At 39.8% G+C, this 18,023-nt stretch overlaps 2 protein-coding genes and 1 long non-coding RNA gene across 5 annotated transcripts in view; 2 read left to right on the top strand and 1 right to left on the bottom strand.

Moving 5' to 3' along the window:
- LOC108234365 (phosphatidylinositol 3-kinase regulatory subunit gamma) overlaps positions 1 to 13,581 on the top strand; it is a 17,471-nt gene extending 3,890 nt beyond the window's left edge. The window contains exons 3-12 of one of the 2 annotated variants that reach the window (XM_017413523.3): positions 2,592 to 2,732; positions 3,126 to 3,231; positions 3,489 to 3,587; positions 4,302 to 4,482; positions 5,278 to 5,400; positions 5,549 to 5,691; positions 5,784 to 5,960; positions 7,067 to 7,138; positions 7,518 to 7,679; positions 7,767 to 13,581. In XM_017413523.3, the coding sequence (XP_017269012.1) occupies positions 2,592 to 2,732; positions 3,126 to 3,231; positions 3,489 to 3,587; positions 4,302 to 4,482; positions 5,278 to 5,400; positions 5,549 to 5,691; positions 5,784 to 5,960; positions 7,067 to 7,138; positions 7,518 to 7,679; positions 7,767 to 7,956 (1,394 nt within the window). In that variant the 3' untranslated portion in view covers positions 7,957 to 13,581. The remainder of the gene's footprint in view (positions 1 to 2,591; positions 2,733 to 3,125; positions 3,232 to 3,488; positions 3,588 to 4,301; positions 4,483 to 5,277; positions 5,401 to 5,548; positions 5,692 to 5,783; positions 5,961 to 7,066; positions 7,139 to 7,517; positions 7,680 to 7,766) is intronic. The other variant, XM_017413524.3, reaches the window with a different exon arrangement.
- Positions 1 to 15,272, bottom strand: part of LOC108234391 — a 21,625-nt gene extending 6,353 nt beyond the window's left edge. For both annotated transcript variants that reach the window (XR_005232808.1, XR_005232809.1), the window contains exons 1-3: positions 15,149 to 15,272; positions 14,771 to 14,837; positions 13,929 to 14,033 (exon numbers count right to left, since the gene is read on the bottom strand). This is a non-coding gene — a long non-coding RNA (uncharacterized LOC108234391). The remainder of the gene's footprint in view (positions 1 to 13,928; positions 14,034 to 14,770; positions 14,838 to 15,148) is intronic.
- Positions 14,791 to 18,023, top strand: LOC108234322 (IFI30 lysosomal thiol reductase). The gene is made up of 7 exons (XM_017413403.3): positions 14,791 to 15,438; positions 16,275 to 16,463; positions 16,547 to 16,618; positions 16,687 to 16,779; positions 16,853 to 17,005; positions 17,713 to 17,781; positions 17,860 to 18,023. Exons 1-7 carry the CDS (start codon positions 15,259 to 15,261, stop codon positions 17,917 to 17,919), a joined length of 816 nt encoding a protein of 271 aa, XP_017268892.2. The 5' UTR covers positions 14,791 to 15,258; the 3' UTR covers positions 17,920 to 18,023.

Raw genomic sequence — 18,023 nt, 5'->3', positions numbered from 1 at the left:
CTGGTTTGAGCTAAAAACCAAATTTGCTGCAGTTTTTAGAAAAGCTATGTTATAAACCCTTCCACCACCATCACATAACACGGTTTTTCATATTCCTGCCAATGAGTGCACTGCAATCGCTACAGCTCAATGCTGCTGCTATATGCTATTCAATTGAGCATTGAAATCTGTGGAAATAACTGGACAATGCAAAACTGAGGGAAACGGAGAGGTTTATAAAAGGTAATCTTTTCAGACTGGAGTTTTAAGATCCACTTTGGCCTTGGCCTCGCTCAACTGGCTGTTATCTTATTAATCTGGTCAAATATATATATTTTTTCAAATCGAGGTCCTTCAAAGAGCGATTTACAACAAGTACAACGTTCATCGTTCTGACCTTTTCCACAGAATCACACTTTAAAACATCAGAACCATCTCTTCAACAAACCAGGTTTCTAAAAGGAGGTCTCTTCTCTAGAGTTTTTAGACAAAACGAGTCCCATCTCTGCTTAAGGATCCATACTAGTACAAAAAGTTGAAAATACAAAGGAAAGCAAGGCTAAATGAATCCATAAAGTAAAACAACAAACTTATTCAAATTAATAAACACACTAGAGGACAGAGAAAAGAGGCTAAAATAAATAGTTGGCTAATAAAAGGAATTAACCGAACAAGATCGGTAATATTCTGCTTGATGCTTAGAATATTATAAAAGCAAATGTCAAGGACCTTTAGAAAAAGAAAGTGTGTGTCCCAGTGAGGGATCAGCAGATGGCAGCATTTATTTTGTCATGTGGGACTAGAAGACGTGGTACAGTTTGACTGTCGTCGATGAGCTGAGAGAGAAATAAAAATCAATCCAGACGTCACTTAGAGCTGCTTGGAGGGAGTTTTTGTCTCAGGGTCAGTGAACCCGATATGGTTTTCCAGATATGTGTTAAATCAGACCAAACAAACAATTTGCTCAAGAGTCACAAAGAGTGCTCGTGCCCGAGCTGTGGATAGCCTCCACCTCACCCCCCACAAATAATTGACGGAGGGGATTTACTAAGAGCATAATTAGACAAAGTATATTAGAGTATATCCTCCTGACTACCAGTGGTTCAAATTTATTCTCTGTAAACCTGAATATCTCCCACCCACTGCATACTACTGAATTAACTCCTTTTGCCGTCCACAGAAGACATTCAGGGCTTTTCAGTGACACCAAATGTGAAGGGATGGGGCTAATAACCTTACAAAGATTGGAGAACTTTAAAACAAATTGTGATTGGACAATATTTTTTTCCCTAGTAGTCAGGGGGATATATAAAAAAGGGACAGACATTCCAGTGACTGAAGCCTGAACCTTGACTGAAAGCCAATTACTGTCAAGATCGTCAAAAAAAAGAAGTTGGGGAAAATTCTGCTTTTCAAAATAAAGTTCAGTCAACATCAACACCCTCCAAGCGGACCCGCCTGAGGCCAGGCGCTGGTGGCAAACACTCGATTACATTTGATAAGTAAATTCAGTGAAAGATCACTTCTGCAGAGGTCCCATGAACTAAACAAATATAGTTGATATAAAGTTGTGTCAAAGTTATTTGAATCCAGGGAAGAGGGGGGGTGTTTGGGAGACTTGAGCTAACTTTGGGCCTCCTGGAAAATCCTTTCCTTGAGAGTTGAAACAACAGACGTCTGCCATCAGGTCACGAAGATGGCACAGGTTATAGGAATCTTATTTGGGACTCTTTTGGCCAAAGGTTACTTTTAACATGCCTAAGAAATCACCAAACTAATTCATCTCCACAGGATGGGAAAACCCAAACAGGAACTAGTTGAAGCTTGATTCTCACAGGTTCAATTCTTAATACAGATATTCAGCAACATTCAGGGTTTAATGGCTACTGATCCTATTTAGCTTTTAATACCAGGCAAGTTTTGACAGAGCCTGTGTTTGTTTGAAGGCATGGAGGGTTTATAATTTTGTCCCTTTCTTATATTACAACAGCATAAGTACGATTCCTCCTGCGTACGGCTGTGTCTGTGGCAGAAATTTCAAACATCTCCAGGCATGCCTTCACAAGTGCTGACGGGATGACTTACATCAACTGTTAGCAGCACTCCTCGCTGTGTGCATGCAGCAGCACACGTGTGCATATTTACATGCCGCTAAATACGAACGACTCGCACACAAACACAGTTATTCCAGAAAATGCCCACCCCACAGGTTCCCACCTTTTCCTGCATCTCTAACTCAGGCACACAGGTGGGATCCACGGAAACAAGAGCCCATCAGCTCTTTGCCTCGCCTGCATCTCGCCGTAGACAGCTGTTGTTTGTTAGGCGAGGCAAGGCGAGGTCAAGCGTTAAGCAGGACTGAATTTGGCTGAGGGTGCCCAAGCGTCGAGGAGTGCCAGTTCTGGTATTTTAGGCAGTCAGACAGTGTCACCTGTCAGCGCTCCAGTCTGGACAGATTCTCCTGCAAGCTGCGAGACTGAGCAACGCCTCAACGACAAGACGACACCTCCTCTGGTCTCATCTTGTCGGGGGAAAGCGCAGACGTTGAGCTTCAGACCGCTCTTAGCTGACATCGTTTCTAACACCGGACTGTTGTATGGTTGGCATTTTAGAGTTCCTGGGAACGGAAAAAGGCCAAATCGACACAGAGATGCAGTCTCTCACTCAAACACCGGTTCCAAAGGAGATCTGCTCCCATGTTGGTCAAGAAGATTTGCATCCTGCCCTGAAAACCAACATCAGCAAAGCCGGAGGTACTCATTAGCTTTTCTTGGCTGGTGTCACCATTTTAAAATCAGTTCTGTTCCAAATTAAAGTCACTTTCTTTGCCATTTTTTGTCTACAGTTTTCAAAAATGTAAACTTTACAAATATTCTGTTTTAGTAAACTGCATGTTGTTGACACAAGTCTGGTGGTTATGAGTTATGTGGAAAATTTAAAGTATAAATTATGTGAAAAACATTTTAAAAGGCTGATTTCTACTGAAGTTTCTTGCTGAATTGACAAAATGAACAAATTTGAGGCAAAAAAATGCGCCATCAATTACAAAATATAAATAAAAGCATTTTCCTTTTTTTCCAAGCTGCTCTTCTTATTGGTATTATAATTTTTTGTTACATTTGTTTTTTATTGCTTTTTGTGATCAGATATTCAACCGGAGAGCAATCTAACCAAAGCTATGGCCGCCTTTGACGGCGGCGCTGATGAACATCAGTTGTCTGAAGCAGAGTGGTACTGGGGCAACATCTCAAGGTTCAGGCAAATTTATTTGGATTTAATGAACTTTCCTTGCTGTTTAAAAGCCAACTAATTGCTTGTTTTATTGTATGCCTGTTGATTTTAAAAGAAAATCTTCTCTGTGAGGTGTTAAAAATTTTAATGAGTGCAGAGTTTCTTATTTGGTATCGCTATTCCTATACGCATGTTTTTGATGCTAACATAGTTAGGTTTTTTGTGCTTTTTAAGCTAATCTCAATAAACGTTAACAATCTCTCTCTTTTTTGGTGTAGAGATGAAGTAAATGAGCTCATGAGAAACACTCCTGATGGCACGTTTTTGGTCCGAGATGCTTCCAGTAGGAATAAAGGGGAATATACTCTGACACTACGGTAACTATTTGAATTCCTTAAACAAAGTTTTATGATGAGTACATCTGCTGCACAAACAGATTTAATACATTACATAAAACTATTCAATGGTTATTAAAAATATTCCACACAACCTGTTAAGGGTTTAAAAATAACTCGAGCTTATATCATCTGAGCTGCTAATGTCAGAATTATCCACCGTCTGCATCTTGAATACTTTGCTTACAGCACAACAAATTTTAAAGTCAAATCCCAAGTGAGATTTTTCCAGGTTTGAGGCGTAACTCCAGACGTTTGAGCAGAATCGGGACGTCTGGATTTCCGATGAGGACACTGTTGATTAGAGTTTGGCACCAACTCCAGCAGGCGGCAACATGATTCTGTCTACTCAAGATGTGTCTCACTCGGGTTTTTTCAATCCTCTAACACACATTTGTCTGAAGAAACAGACACATTCCAGCTTAGATATGATAGACAGTCGATACTGTCTATCTGGGTATTGATTTATATGTATAAATGTCACCCAAAGCTGTTTTTCTGCCTCTTATTGAGTCAATATGTTGTATATTGGGCTAGGAGAGTTAATGCTGTTCAGTCTGAAAGAGTCGTTTTTAATAAATAAACTGAAATGAGGCCAAAACTTACCAACTCTGCCTTCGATTGGTGCCATTAGCTCCAGTCTAAAAACACATAAGTGAGTAAAAGGTCGTAACCGTTATTGTTTGACTTCTGCAGAAAAGATGGGTACAACAGGCTGATAAAAATCTTCCATCACGGGGGGAAGTGTGGCTTCTCTGAGCCACTGACCTTCCCCTCTGTGGTGGACCTGATCCAGTATTACCAGAAGAAGTCCCTGGCCCAGTACAACTCCAAACTGGACACGCGGTTACTCTACGCAGTATCCAGATATCAGCAGGTGGGTTCATATCGTCTGAGCTGTTATCACAGATTATAACAATCAAAGGTAATACATTATGTTGTGGTTTTAGGCCTGGTTACTACACAGGAAACTTTTACAGTTTTATTTTTATTTGTCCAACATTAAGAGTTGCTCTACAGCAGAACTGTTAAGGTGGAATTGATTTCACAGAGACGACAGCGCAGCTCAGTACTCATAATTTATGAATTAAATGCAGTGGTGGACGAAGTACTTGAGTAAAAGTATTGATACTCATGGTCAAATCTTACTCAACTACAAGTAAAAGTTGCTCGGTCAAAAATGTACTCAAGTTAAAGTACTGAAGTACTCACTTTTAAAAGTACTTAAGTATTCAAAAATACAAATTAAATGTTCTAATATCAGTATGTTACTGTATAATTTTCAGAACCTTGTAACTTTCAGAAACCACCTGATGTATCGACGCGTAGAAATGCTCTGCTACAATTTCTACACCACCTGTAAAGAACTTCAGCATAAAAATGCCACAAAAAATAAGGATTTTTTAAATCTAAAAACACACCAAACCAGAGAGTCTTGATTCTCCTCACACTTCCACTATGGAGCCGAGGTTTAAGGTTGAATCTATTACCCCGAAGTAACGACCAGCTTCCTAGATATATAGTGGAGTGAAAGTTATAATTCCCCCCCAAAAAATTACTCAAAGTAGAGATTTCTCAAAAAATTTACTTAAGCACAGTAATCAAGTAAATGTACTTCGTTACTGTCCACCACTGATTAAATGTTTTCGAATGGCTTCTCTTTCTGCCGCAGCAGGTCGCGATGGAGGTCGATATTGACGCGGTTGGAGAGCAACTGAAATTATTTCACGATCAATATAAAGAAAAGAGCCAAGAGTATGACCGCCTGTTTGAGGAGCTGAACCAAACCTCCCAGGTACTACGGATTCAGGTTTCGTTTCACCTTGAATTACTCATTTTTACGTACCATCTTCAGTTTAATATCGACACAAAATGTTTCCATGTGACTACTAATCCTCGACACTGCTTTATATAAACGTTAAAATCTAATTTCTTTGTTACAGGAACTCCAGAGCAAGCGGACCGCCATTGAGGCTTTCAGTGAAATCATTCGGATTTTTGAAGAGGAGTGTGAAACCCAGGAGCGCTACAGCAAGGAGTACATCGACATGTTCCTCACATTAGACAACAGCACAAAGACTGACAAGTACGAATCCAAACACCAACAATTTATCCACTCATATGGTTACACGCCCGTCAGACGACAAATGGTTACAGAGGTTTCTGCTTCGCCTACAGGATTCAAAGCAACTCAGGTGAATTACAATCAACGGTGGAAGAGATCCACAACAGCAAGAAGATGTTAGAGGAAGAACTGAGGACGAAGGCTCTGGCTCACATGGAGGTCGACAAGAAAATAACCAGCCTGAAGACCGACGTCGTGCAGCTCAGGAAGATCAGAGATCAGTATCTTCTGTGAGTACGGCGCCCCATGATGTCAGGTCTAAGATACGAGGATTTCAAACCCTGACACAAAATAAATACTTTACTGTTTGTAAGCAGACTATGAAAATTTTTATTTATTTAAGAATAACCTGTGATGCCAAGTTAGTTAATCTCTAAGTGCAATCAAACTGAAGTAAATGCAACAAAGACCAAGAAGTCTCTGTGCAAAATCAAATGTAGCCCAATATCCAGCTTGGATCACTCATATCAGTCTTTGCTTTTACAGATTTCTTGTATTATCATGCAAACTGATGCCGCTCGTCTATTTTTTATGTTGTTAGTCTGCTTTACTCGCTCTGCTGAATAAAACATGATGACTCAACTCTGAAAGCAGTGTTGCCAAACAATGACATTACTCAAGCAGTATCATCGGGAGGGGGAGCTTGGTTTTACCTTGTAGGATCTTGGCTCCATTTGCTCAAAATACAAACAAATTCAATCACATAATTGGAAATATTTGTATTATTAAACCTCACAGTATGCCAACGTTTTAGAAAACAGGGCTCAATTCAACTAAGGACTAAAAGGAAATGATATAAATTGATTTATTTCCAGTGTGACACTAAAAACAAGACTTTCACATGTTTGAGACATCAAGCATCTGTCTGCATGTCGGGTGACCTCCACATCATGTCCTAAATAAACCTCAGTGTAACTCAGGTGTGTCTCCATCTGAGATTAGATCAGATTATGAGGTAAACCATCACATACCAAGGCATAGCTGAGTTAGAAACACGAGCAAAGCAATCAGCTGTTCCTCTCAGCATTGCCACAGCAGCTAGACTCCTGTTCGGCACCATTTTGAGGTCATTGAATGTTATTTTCCAATAAATTTAGTGCAACGGCCAATCCATTCAGGTTTAAGGACGAGAAAAGCCTTATTTCTTTACAAAGACAACTGCTGCCAAATTAGAACAAATGAAGACAAATAGGTTTAGGTTTCTGACTGCAACTGCCAATAAAATCAACAGCCTTTTGTAAAAAACAACTTTTTTAAGTAAAACTCAGAAGAACAAGTAACCCTGCAGAGAGGACACATATTGAAGCCTTTTAACGGTGATTTGTCCCCGTTTCAGATGGCTGAGCCAGCAAGGCACGAGGCAGAGCCAACTAAACAACTGGCTCGGTATAAGGGATGACGAAGAGGAGTAAGTATCCTTTTATTGTCCTAGCCAACTAAAATTAACTAGTTTAGTTCATGTTAACTTATTATATCTTAGTTTGGTTTTAGCTTGTGCTCATTTATCTTATTTAGATTATCTTAGCTCATGGTTTAGCTTTTTATGTTTTATGACTCAGCATTTCTGTCTTGTGTTTTCATGTTGTAAAGCACTTTGAACCGCCTTGTTGCTGAAAAATGCTATATAAATAAATTTGACTTGACTTAAATAAATACACTTCTTCCTCTGCTAGTATTTATTCTGAGGTATTATTCTAATATCAAATGAGGGATGATTCTGAATTCTGAGGAGATGCTTGAGTATGTTAAATATTTTGCCTTCAGCTACATTAATCTCTGTATATCAGCCCGTACACCCTAGAAGACGATGCCCACCAGGAGGAGAGGACCTGGTATGTTGGTGGTATGAGACGCAAAGAGGCGGAGGAGCTGCTGAAAGGGCGGCGGGACGGCACGTTCCTCATCAGAGACAGCCAGACTCAGAGAGGCTCCTTTGCCTGCTCCGTTGTGTGAGTGTCTTTACAATGACTGACTGACAGAAAATAGAATAAAACGGTTAAATAAGATCAGAAAGCGACACGTTTGTGTCTCCGCAGGGTGGACGGGGACGTGAAACACTGTGTGATCTACAGGACGTCCACGGGATACGGCTTCGCCGAGCCCTACAACTTGTACTCGTCGCTCAGGGAGCTGGTCCTCCACTACCGCCACACGTCGCTGATCCAACACAACCAGCAGCTGAATGTAACCCTGGCCTGGCCCGCCCTCAGCCAGCCGTCCAGCTGAGACACACCAGCACACCACCCTGATTCTTAAAGTTTCACAGTACGAGCACAAGACGACACACCCCGGCTGAAACTAAACACCGGCTCACATTTCAGTGCAAGGATTTCAATCAGTTTCCACAGATAAAGATATCGTTGAGCCAACAGTTAAAGTTTATAATCAGGCTGGAGCTTTGGGGCCGATCTGCTTGCTTAGAAAACATAATAGTTGCATATTTGGCTCTTAAATGATCATTATTAACCACTGTAATCTGCAGTAAAAGCAAACCTGAAGCTCTGTTCTAGTCCCGTTTTAAAATCTTCACATTGACACACAAAGCATGTCAAAACGAACAAAATTCAACAGTGGATTTAGTGTTTGGTAGCAGACAGAAACACTGCTCAGATGTTCAGTCTCATCACCACGCAGTTCACAAGTTACTGAAATCTTTTTTTTTTTTTCGCAACAGCAGTGAAGTGGTTCACTGTGGCACAGAGTAAAACGGCACGCTAATATCCATGTTTCGTTCTACTCATCTATAAAAATAAAAAAAGGTCGAGAACAGTCAAAGCATAAAGTTGTGTTTGGCTAACTTTAAGTTTTCATTTAAAGAAGGGTTTGAATTTCTGGCTGAGTCATGATGAACTGTGTAATCCACTAAACTACACGTTTTTATTTATTTATTTTCACCAGAAAGCACAAATAATAAAAAAAAAAAAACCCTGTATTAGTAAGATTCAGCCACTCAACCCCACAATGTTTATTCAAGAAGAAACAAGGGATGGATTAATCTCCGAGTTTAAAACCTTCACAAGCTGAGTTATTTCTCTCGTATTTCCCATGAATCCCACGTATAATCAGGGCGGTAGCTGTGTTAAAAAGGTGCTTCTAGTGAAATTAAGCTCAGGAAGGGACTCTGCACTGCAGGTGCATTATGGGTACTGCAGGGACTGAGGAGACACTCAAGCACTTTATCCAAAACGAAACAATGTGAAAACACTGGATTAGGAGAGTCCATTTTGAACCCTGTCTTGCTTTATTACCATTTCTCTTTTAATTATTATTATTATTATTATTATTTTGGACATTTAAAATTAAACAAAACATTAGGAAAATGCTGGTAAATATGTTGTCTCTAAGCTTGATTTAACCCGATCCTTTAATCTGATTCAGATTACTGAATCAGTTCATTTCTGAAGATTTATCTTGAAGGCATCGAACCATCGTCAGACCTCTTTGTGAACACCACGGCTGGTTTCTAGCTCTGTAGAAAATTGCTGAAAGGTGCCTTTAGGAGTTTTATTCCAGCTCTAAAATCTCTCTCACAGATTAAATCAGTTTCCTAAACTCATCGGGCTGCTACTAGTTGGACACTTGATTTCAACGCCACAGTGTTCCCCAACAGAGCATTCAATTTTATTTAACCTGTTGAGGAATTTTATATAAAATAAGCGCCAAAACCAACAATAGAAGATGCCACAATGAATTCACAGCACTATTTAGATGACGAATCAAAAGGGGCTAATATTTTTGACCTTCATTTAACAACAGAACAGAGTAAAAACATCTGGAATAAGCATTTAAAATTAAACTGTGCATAAAAGGGATGTCACAAGAACTGATAATTGGTACCAAAATGCATTTTTATGGTATTTAGAATACTGTCATGTACACTAAGCTCCTAAGACACAAAAATGACTGGATTTTTCTTTAAAAAAAGGACAACAAACTCTTCCTTTTTACCAATCTATGTTCTTGTTTTTCCTTTTTAAACAGAACCGATTGGTCGAGAGGCGGCGCTTTAAATCTGTAGGTTAGTTTTTAATTTATGAACGAAGGTGAAATGTCACAGTATCTTGTAAAAGGAACTAATCCTGCTTCGTGGTGCCAGCCTCAGAACTAGAGTCAGTGAAATATTTGTTTCACTGAACGCGAGCGAACAGGAAACGGTGCTAGCCGAGCTGAAAACACGCTGTCGGCGGACGGCGCCCGTTTCAGATCGAGAATAATTAATAACTGTTGCAGAGTGACTGAAAGCAGCAGAAACACAAAACCAACAAGTCAACCAAACGTCAGACTCAGAAACTTTTGTATCTGCACAGAGAATTAAAGACTAATCGTTTAATAACGTGCGACAGCGTGCCGATTAAGAGTACTGAGTGCGGCTCAGACGCCGCTACGAACGGCAACGTCGCCCACGTTGACGTGACAACTCGCTCGCGCCAAAACCAATGCTTTCATTTAACCTTAAAACGAGACGCATTGAGAAAGGCTACAATCTCTCCCTTTGAGTTTGTTGCATCATTTAAGCAATCTGATTTCTTAAAACGGAAACAGATCGGGTTTTATTTGAACCCATTTCTAGTGTGACATCCCTGATTTGTTGAAGAGCTTTAAAATAACGACTACCTCAGCGTGAGGTAGACCCAAAAGTTGATGGAACACTGTGTCTATACAGCTTAATTTTCTTACTTTGAAACGTTTTTTTGTTTTGTTTTATTTTGAACTAAATTGTTTACATTAAAGACCTGTCCAGGTGAATCCAGGTGAATCCAGGTGAATCCAGCTCTGGGTGGGTAACAGGTTTGTGACCCAGGGACTTCTGATTGTGCGGTTTGTGTGTGGAGACGACGTGCTGCTTGTGAATTATTCAAATTTAATTGAAAATTTTAAAAACACGACGGTCACAACAAACAGAGATTCTAATTTTTAAATTGACACGCGACTGCTCAGCACATATAGGAGCAGTTTGATGGCTTGATTAGAAATCATTTTCTGTACTTTAGTGAGTACATTTTGATGCACTTCTTGTCTTCATAGTCAAATATTTGCTTGATTGTCATTGCGTACTTTCACTTGATGTTGTCCGTTCTGTTAGACTGTTAGCTGCCATGAAGGGAGTCGGGCAGATTCCAGCTTTTCTTTGCCGTGGAAAGTTGTAGAAGTTGCATGCTGTTGTGTAAAAGCTTTTCTAGCTATAATAAGTATTGCTAGGCTGAGTACTGTTTAGATATTAGTTTTATTACTACAACTGCACCACCAGCTATACATATATGCGTTTCCTTTTCCAACGCTCCGTTTTCTTTCATTTCCGCCACTTTTATCTCCGTGACTTGTGCTCGGCATAGTTTGCTGTAGTTTTTTTTCCTAAATGCAGCCCCACGGTTTGAGTCTGAGGCGTCTGCAATTCCCCGACTGTCGTGCTCGTACCCGGATCGCTCTCGGCACAGCATGGCGCGTTATGAAAATGTGAAACTAGCAGGTCACAGACAGAGAGAGGCACAAACACCAGAAAGGAGTGGAAGCTGAAAGCGAAACGAAGGCGCATGCCCTCTTATCCTCCAAATCGGTTTTATTTTTTGTACTTTAGACCCACTAAATACGTTGAATACAAATTTGTCTGTAACAAAATATATGTGTTTAAAAGATGAGCTTGAATATGAACGTTCTGTGTATCTATTGATTAAAACGGGTTGTATGTGAAAAACAGGCATTGCCACCACTCTGGGGTTTAAATTTAAAAGCATAGCATTTGCACAAAAGTATCTTATTAAAAGTAGAGATGCTTTGACTTTCCACATGTACACAGGTCCTGATCCTAAAGGCAGGTGAACATGTTGTAAATATCGACAAGTTGCACATGAGATTATTGTGTTGTAGCATCGGTTAAAACATGTTTTTAGTGAGTGGCGTCTTCATTAGGTTGACTGCTGCAATATTGGCATTACGTTCTGTGATTTTGTGCACATTTTGGTCCGTTTTTTTCCTGTATCACTGTATCTTTGATGATTTATCACTGTGTGAACAGAGTTAAACGCTGCAGGAGAACACCTAGCATCGGTTGCTTCTTAAAAGCAACGACAGTGTGATTCAGTTCTTTGTCCCACTGGCTCATGACCTTCTTTCTAATGATTTTTAAAATGGCTTTTAACATCACTGAGCTGCTGTCGATTGATAAACAACAAAAATAATCTTATGGTAAAATAAAGCTACTGTTGATATAACGTATATTTTGACTTTCAGACTTTGCTGTTATCTCTCTCCTCAGTTAAAAGTATTTAAAGTTGAAATGTTTTGTTCTCCAGTGACTCACAGGTTTTGTGCATGAAACCCCAGATTTATGGCATGGAAGAAAAAAAAAGGTCAGCCTCACTTAAATAGAAAGATAAACTTAGGAATAAAGTTGGTTTTCTTGGTAAAGTGTTTTTTCTCCCTTCAGAGGTTTAACATTGCAGGTGACAGAGAGAACAGCAGTGTAAGCGTCGTTGTTTCCATGATGAAGATTAATTGCGAGAGGAACAATCTGTTTTTTACGCAGATCTTGTTCTGGGTTTATGTTTTATGCTACACGGACTGTCAGTAAAGGCGGCATCTCTCTGGGCTGCGACTGGCTGGCGGACAGCGTTCATGAGGGCGTCTTCAGAAGGTCTCGGGACGTTCGCGGTGGTTCTCGATTTCCTGGCGCGAGTCGCAGAGGCGTGCGGTCCTGTTGCGCGACAAAACCCCTCTCAGAAAAGCAACAGAGTTGTCGCAGGCAGCTTGAACCCGACTCATATCCACCAGAATCTTGTCGTGGGCGTCTCTGACACCCGTGAAGGAGCTCTCGTCGGACAGAAAACAGCAGTCCAGGCTGATGAAAGGATTTTTTTGAAAACCAAATTTTAAGATTGTACTCCAGCAGTTTAAATCATAGATTTTGGAGTGGCTGCTGAGGGTAAACCGAGCAGAGGAGGGTTTAACGTGGGCGGAAACGATGTGCACGGCTAAGAAGGCACTAAAACATGCCGAAATGGTTAATCACCGACCGCTCAAAACGCAGCTGGTCACTTTGGTGTTTATTGATACAAAAGAAAGTGTATTTTTTTGCAATTTTGAGCCTCCAGATTGTCTTGAGCCCAGCGAGGTGCTGCCTTTAGGACGAGAAGGAAAGAGAAGTGTTGTGAAAGCTGTGGAGGAGACGTGTTGGACATCTAACACTGTGTATGTCCAACACAGGTTCAGAGAGGGGATGAGATCAGACAGCGTTTACAGGGCGCAGATATTGTGAATACAAAAGGCGTCGCTCGCTTAATATAAGCATTTCCACCAGTTTAGTTTTAGCTGCTAACAGAAAAGGTTGTTTAAATAAAAGTTATATTGATCATGAAGGAGAAAGAGCTGCAGGTAAATTCTGGTGGTATTTTGTGATGAACAGACTAGACTTCTTCCATGCCACAACATGATGGTTTCCTATCTGACGTTGGTCAATTAAAGAGTTTTTGTTACATTTTTATGGATTTATTGAACCGTAGCTTTGACTGTTTCAAACTTTATAAAGCTGGTTTGATTTAGAAAAGAAGGTCATCATCCACTGTTTATTTGAGAAAGAGAGAGATGAGTTGTGCATATGAATAAATACCTCCTCTGGTCTCTGCATCACATTCAGAAATAAAGTGATGTTTCTGTAACTTTGTATTTTTCTTTCCTTCATTGTGTTTAAATCTGTTTTCTGTTTGATCTAAATAGATGTTAATCACCAGTTTAAAAAAATAAAATCCTGTTACTGTAAATGTTTACTTTTCTGTGTTAAATATGCAAAAATAAAATAAAAAAAAAACATTCAGTGTGTTGAAACAAAAGTAGCTTGTTTCCTTTGAGATGTCATATCTGATGACAAGTGGTTTTCAAACTATTTTGGTGTAAAACAAATTACTTTAACCGTTTCTGAAAGTTATTGTTCAAGTATGCACTTTGAGATCCCAAATAAAGTTTAAAAAAAAAGGTCAAACGAGTGGTTGTATTGTGTCATAACCTGAATAAGTCAAAGGCTTTTGTTTTGCACTTAGCAGCTGATCTACACCCACAAGGATGGAGTAATAAAATGCAAACATCATGGAAAACAAAGATGCCAACCATTGTGCATGTCACAAAAGGAAATATACCAAAAAAATTGCAGTAATGTGGTCACAGACATAATCGAGGAGAGACAAACACACACAGTTCACACAGCGTACCTTCAGACGTTGTGGTTGAATGATGGAGGCGTGACATGAAGGCAGCAGGTCCCACGGTGAGCCACTGGGACGTCCAGGATCACACACAGAACAGCAGAAATCATCCTGCATTAAAAAAACAATCAGGTTGGAGGTAAGGAGAAAGGACGAGAACACAACCCCTCACAACACAAGCAGGCGCTTCAGGCGGGTGAAGTTTTACACGTTCTGTCATCTCAGTGAGCTTCATAATCAATGTAATGGTTCGTTTGAGTCAATGCACCACTTTATTAAACCAAGAAAACAAAAACAAAAACTGGGGCATCACATAAAAGGACTGGAAGTTTGAGTTTTATTATTTTTATAACCTCCTGAGTCAATAAAAGGCTATTAATACCCCATCTTTTTGTTTTCATCTGCTCTAAATTCCACCAGGGCAAATATGCTTTTTCATGTTTATTATTTTTTTATCACTATTGCTATAAAGGTAATTGTTTAAACCTTTCTACAGTATTTAAAAAATGAACCAGAGTGAATAACAGCTAACAAAAAGCAAACAAACCTTTTAACATGTAAGTTTTATAGCATTTTTTTTACCCTGTTTTCCTGACCTTTTAGCAAGTTGTACTGTATATATTTTCCTGTTAATTAAAAACCTTAACATGAATGCTTGTGTTGTAATTAGTTTAAATATTTTGCTTAATTTCTCGTTTTTCCGAACCAGAAAAGTCCAGGTGGTTTTTGTTTGAGCCGAAAGAAGCGAAGCTAACAGATTTAACCTGCATTTAAGCGCCTTACCTGCATGAGGACTTCTGTGTCTTAGATTCAATAAGTGCACGAGCAGAAATTAAGTTTTTATTCACCTTAATTTGTTAATTTGTTGCCTGACTCCGCGGAGAGAACAGCAGCTTGTTACGTCATCGCCGCCATCTTGGACAGGAAAAGAGACAAGCTTCGTTTATCAAACAACATAAAAACTGGCCTTTTTAGACCTTACTATGACCTTAAATAAAGGTTTACTGCGACCTTAAATGAGCATTTAAAAGATTCCATTATGACATAGGTTAAGAAGGAACAATTGGGTTAAAATGCATTTTAAAGCGTCATCTTTTGGATCTTAATTGGCCACAATGCTCAAGTGATTGAAATATTTGCAAAGCCTGACCTGTAGCACAACTAATCAGTACATATTTTAAATATTTCACACTTTATCTAAGGTTGTAACAATTAAATTCACTTACCATGGGAGTGAGGAGTGCCTGGTGTTTGTACAACACCTGTGTAATCAGCTGCTGATTAACCAGCTCCTGGGAGGACCTCTGTCCTCTGTTTTTCTTTTTTTATTATTTAAATGTCAGTGCTGGGAGGATGCTCCTGCAGAGACAGAAACATGAAGCTGTCAGGGCTGCTGGTTGTGCTTTTCCTCATCTTTCCTGAGCAGGAAACATTTGGGATATCTGATCCCAGACCAGCCTGCAGGTTTCCTCCTTCTCAGTGGTGCCATTCTCAGGAGATAGCCTTTGAATGCAAGGTGGGTGTTTACTTTCATATAAGACATTCAAAAGTTTAAAATTAGCAGATCAATGTAAACATTATTGTAAAATGTGCTTTTTTTTAATTAAAAATTTGCAGTGGCTCCTTGTGACTTCATCCTGAGTATCATTTATATTTAAACTGACTTCAAGAAATGACACTTTTAGCAGTTTTCACTACAATGTGTTTAAACTTTCTGATTCACAGAGTAGTTTCTCTTTAAATCCAGTGGAAAATTCACATTTTGCGAAGAAGGATGTGTGCATCTACTTTAGATTTTAAGACATCAAAATATACTTTAACTTGCAGCAAGTTACTTTTATAATAAAGAGGAAATACAGAGGCGTGGTAGGAATGAAACTTAAAAAATTAAACTTTTTAAATAGTTATCTTCATTTTCAATCTCAAGCAAATTTTTGTGGCTCTGTAAAAATTGTATTTAGCAGGAGTGGTGGTAAAAATGAGTTTTTCTGGAAAATAATTCATCTTTTATACAAGAAACATTTCCCTTTTTTATGAATTATTATTGGAGATAATAATAATTGTAAATGTTTTAAATGTTTATCACACTTTTCTTAAATAAAATGTACATTTACTAGAGATAATTTCAGGGGAACAGGTAAAAGTGGCTCATTTACTTTTAGGAAATAATGTATTTTTGTTACGCTGCGTGGTTTTTCTTATCAGCACTGATTGCTGCAGAGTTTAATTTTCTTTTTTTTTTTCTGGTCTGTGCTTAAATGAAAGTCATGCTTAAGAAGGTTTTCGTGTGACCAACAGAGCAGTTCTGGGTCATATATATATCTTAAATCAGCCCCTTGTTTGCCTCTTCAGGTCCAGAAGCAGTGCATGGAGCTTAAAGCCATCAGCTCAAACCAGACCGTTCCTCGGGTGTCTGTCGCTGTGTACTACGAGAGTTTGTGTCCAGATAGCAGATATTTCATCACCCAGCAGCTGTTTCCCACCTGGACAATGCTGCAGGACATCATGTCCGTCACCCTGGTGCCCTACGGGAACGCTAAGGTCCGTTTGTCGTCCTTCCAGCTGCTTTCAGGGAGGAACCTTTTTGAATGTGAGCTGATTGTTCGTCTTCCTCCCCTTTGCAGGAGGTTTTATCAGCAGCTTCTCCCTTCACCTGTCAGCACGGAGCACCTGAGTGCCGAGTGAACATGATTCAGGTTTGCAAGCAAACGCCCACACTTTTATTTTTTTATTCTTTCAAGAGACTGATCGGAGTCTTCCTCAGGCCTGCATCATCCATTTCACTGGAAACCCGCTTTCACTGCAAATCATCTACTGCATGGAGTCTTCTGCAGATGTCCTCAATGCTACACAGCCAGTGAGTATTAAACTCTTTCAGTGTTTTTTAAAGGCATGTTTATTAATAATTGCTTTCTCCATCTTGTCTCCAGTGTCTCCAGCTGTACGCTCCCTCCGTGTCCTGGTCCAGTGTAGACTCCTGCGTGAACGGACGCCTGGGGTACCAGCTGATGCACGGCTACGCTGTCATGACCAGAGCTCTGAATCCTGTCCACACACACGTCCCCTGGGTCACCTTCGATGGGGTAAACGAAACATGCATGGGGGGGGGATAGAAATTTCTATCTCATAAACAGTTTGACGAATAATCATGAAACTTGCATACTGATTTTTACTTTTTGCAAAAGATGGCCGCCACAGCCAACTCGCCTTAGAGAAACACAAACTCTGTCAGTTTTACAGATATTGGCCTGAAGTTTGACACGTGTTGGCAAATTGAGGCCGAATGAGCACAGGTTAAAAAAGGAGTCCAGAAAGACACCAACTAGTCCTCCCGGTGACTAAAATGGAAAATCTTCCAAATATACTTTTTAAATTGAAGTTTTCTAACAGGTATGTCAAAAGAAGCAATCCTTTGTCTTATAATTTCCCTTAAAACTGACCATTTTTTGCTGCTGTAGCACAGGGAAATCCCTTCATATAAATACAGAGCTGGAATTCTCGATGAAATCACTCCAGGCCGATAAAAATCGAGTTCTCGTAAAAGAAAACAGCTTTTTGCCAGCACGGGTCACATTTGAGTAGCTAGGAGTCGTTTCCAACACGCCATGACATCTCGCAACTGACACCATTTTCAAGGTTTGACCAAAACAGCTGCAACTTTGTGATTTCTCAACAAAAGCTCATCTTAGTTTGGCGTGAAAGGCGACATGCACTCCTTTAATAAAATTAAAAAAAATGTATAAAAACATGAATCTGTGCCTAACGCTGAGGATGTCATGAATCGTTGCAGGAATACACGCAGGAGAACGAAGACAAGGCGGCGTCCTCACTCTTTCATCTGGTCTGTGAGCTCTACAGGGTGAGGACTGTTTGGCTTCCTCGTGTGACGTGGTGAGGGTTGTGGTTTCAGGTTCTGACGTTTTCTCGTCCTTCACAGGGGGTGAAACCTCCGGCCTGCACTGGAGCGGCAGTGAAACTGAGCCGAAGCGTCTGCTGACTGCAGCAAATTAACACCAACATGTCTGCGCCCTACAGGGATCTAAGGAAATGTTACAGAAATGCTGGATTTATGTCGAAAGGCAAAATAAATCAATGATTTTA

Source organism: Kryptolebias marmoratus, linkage group LG24 (genome assembly GCF_001649575.2).
Source record: "Kryptolebias marmoratus isolate JLee-2015 linkage group LG24, ASM164957v2, whole genome shotgun sequence".
Taxonomy (NCBI): Eukaryota; Metazoa; Chordata; class Actinopteri; order Cyprinodontiformes; family Rivulidae; genus Kryptolebias; species Kryptolebias marmoratus.
This window is presented reverse-complemented; position numbering and strand designations above follow the sequence as displayed.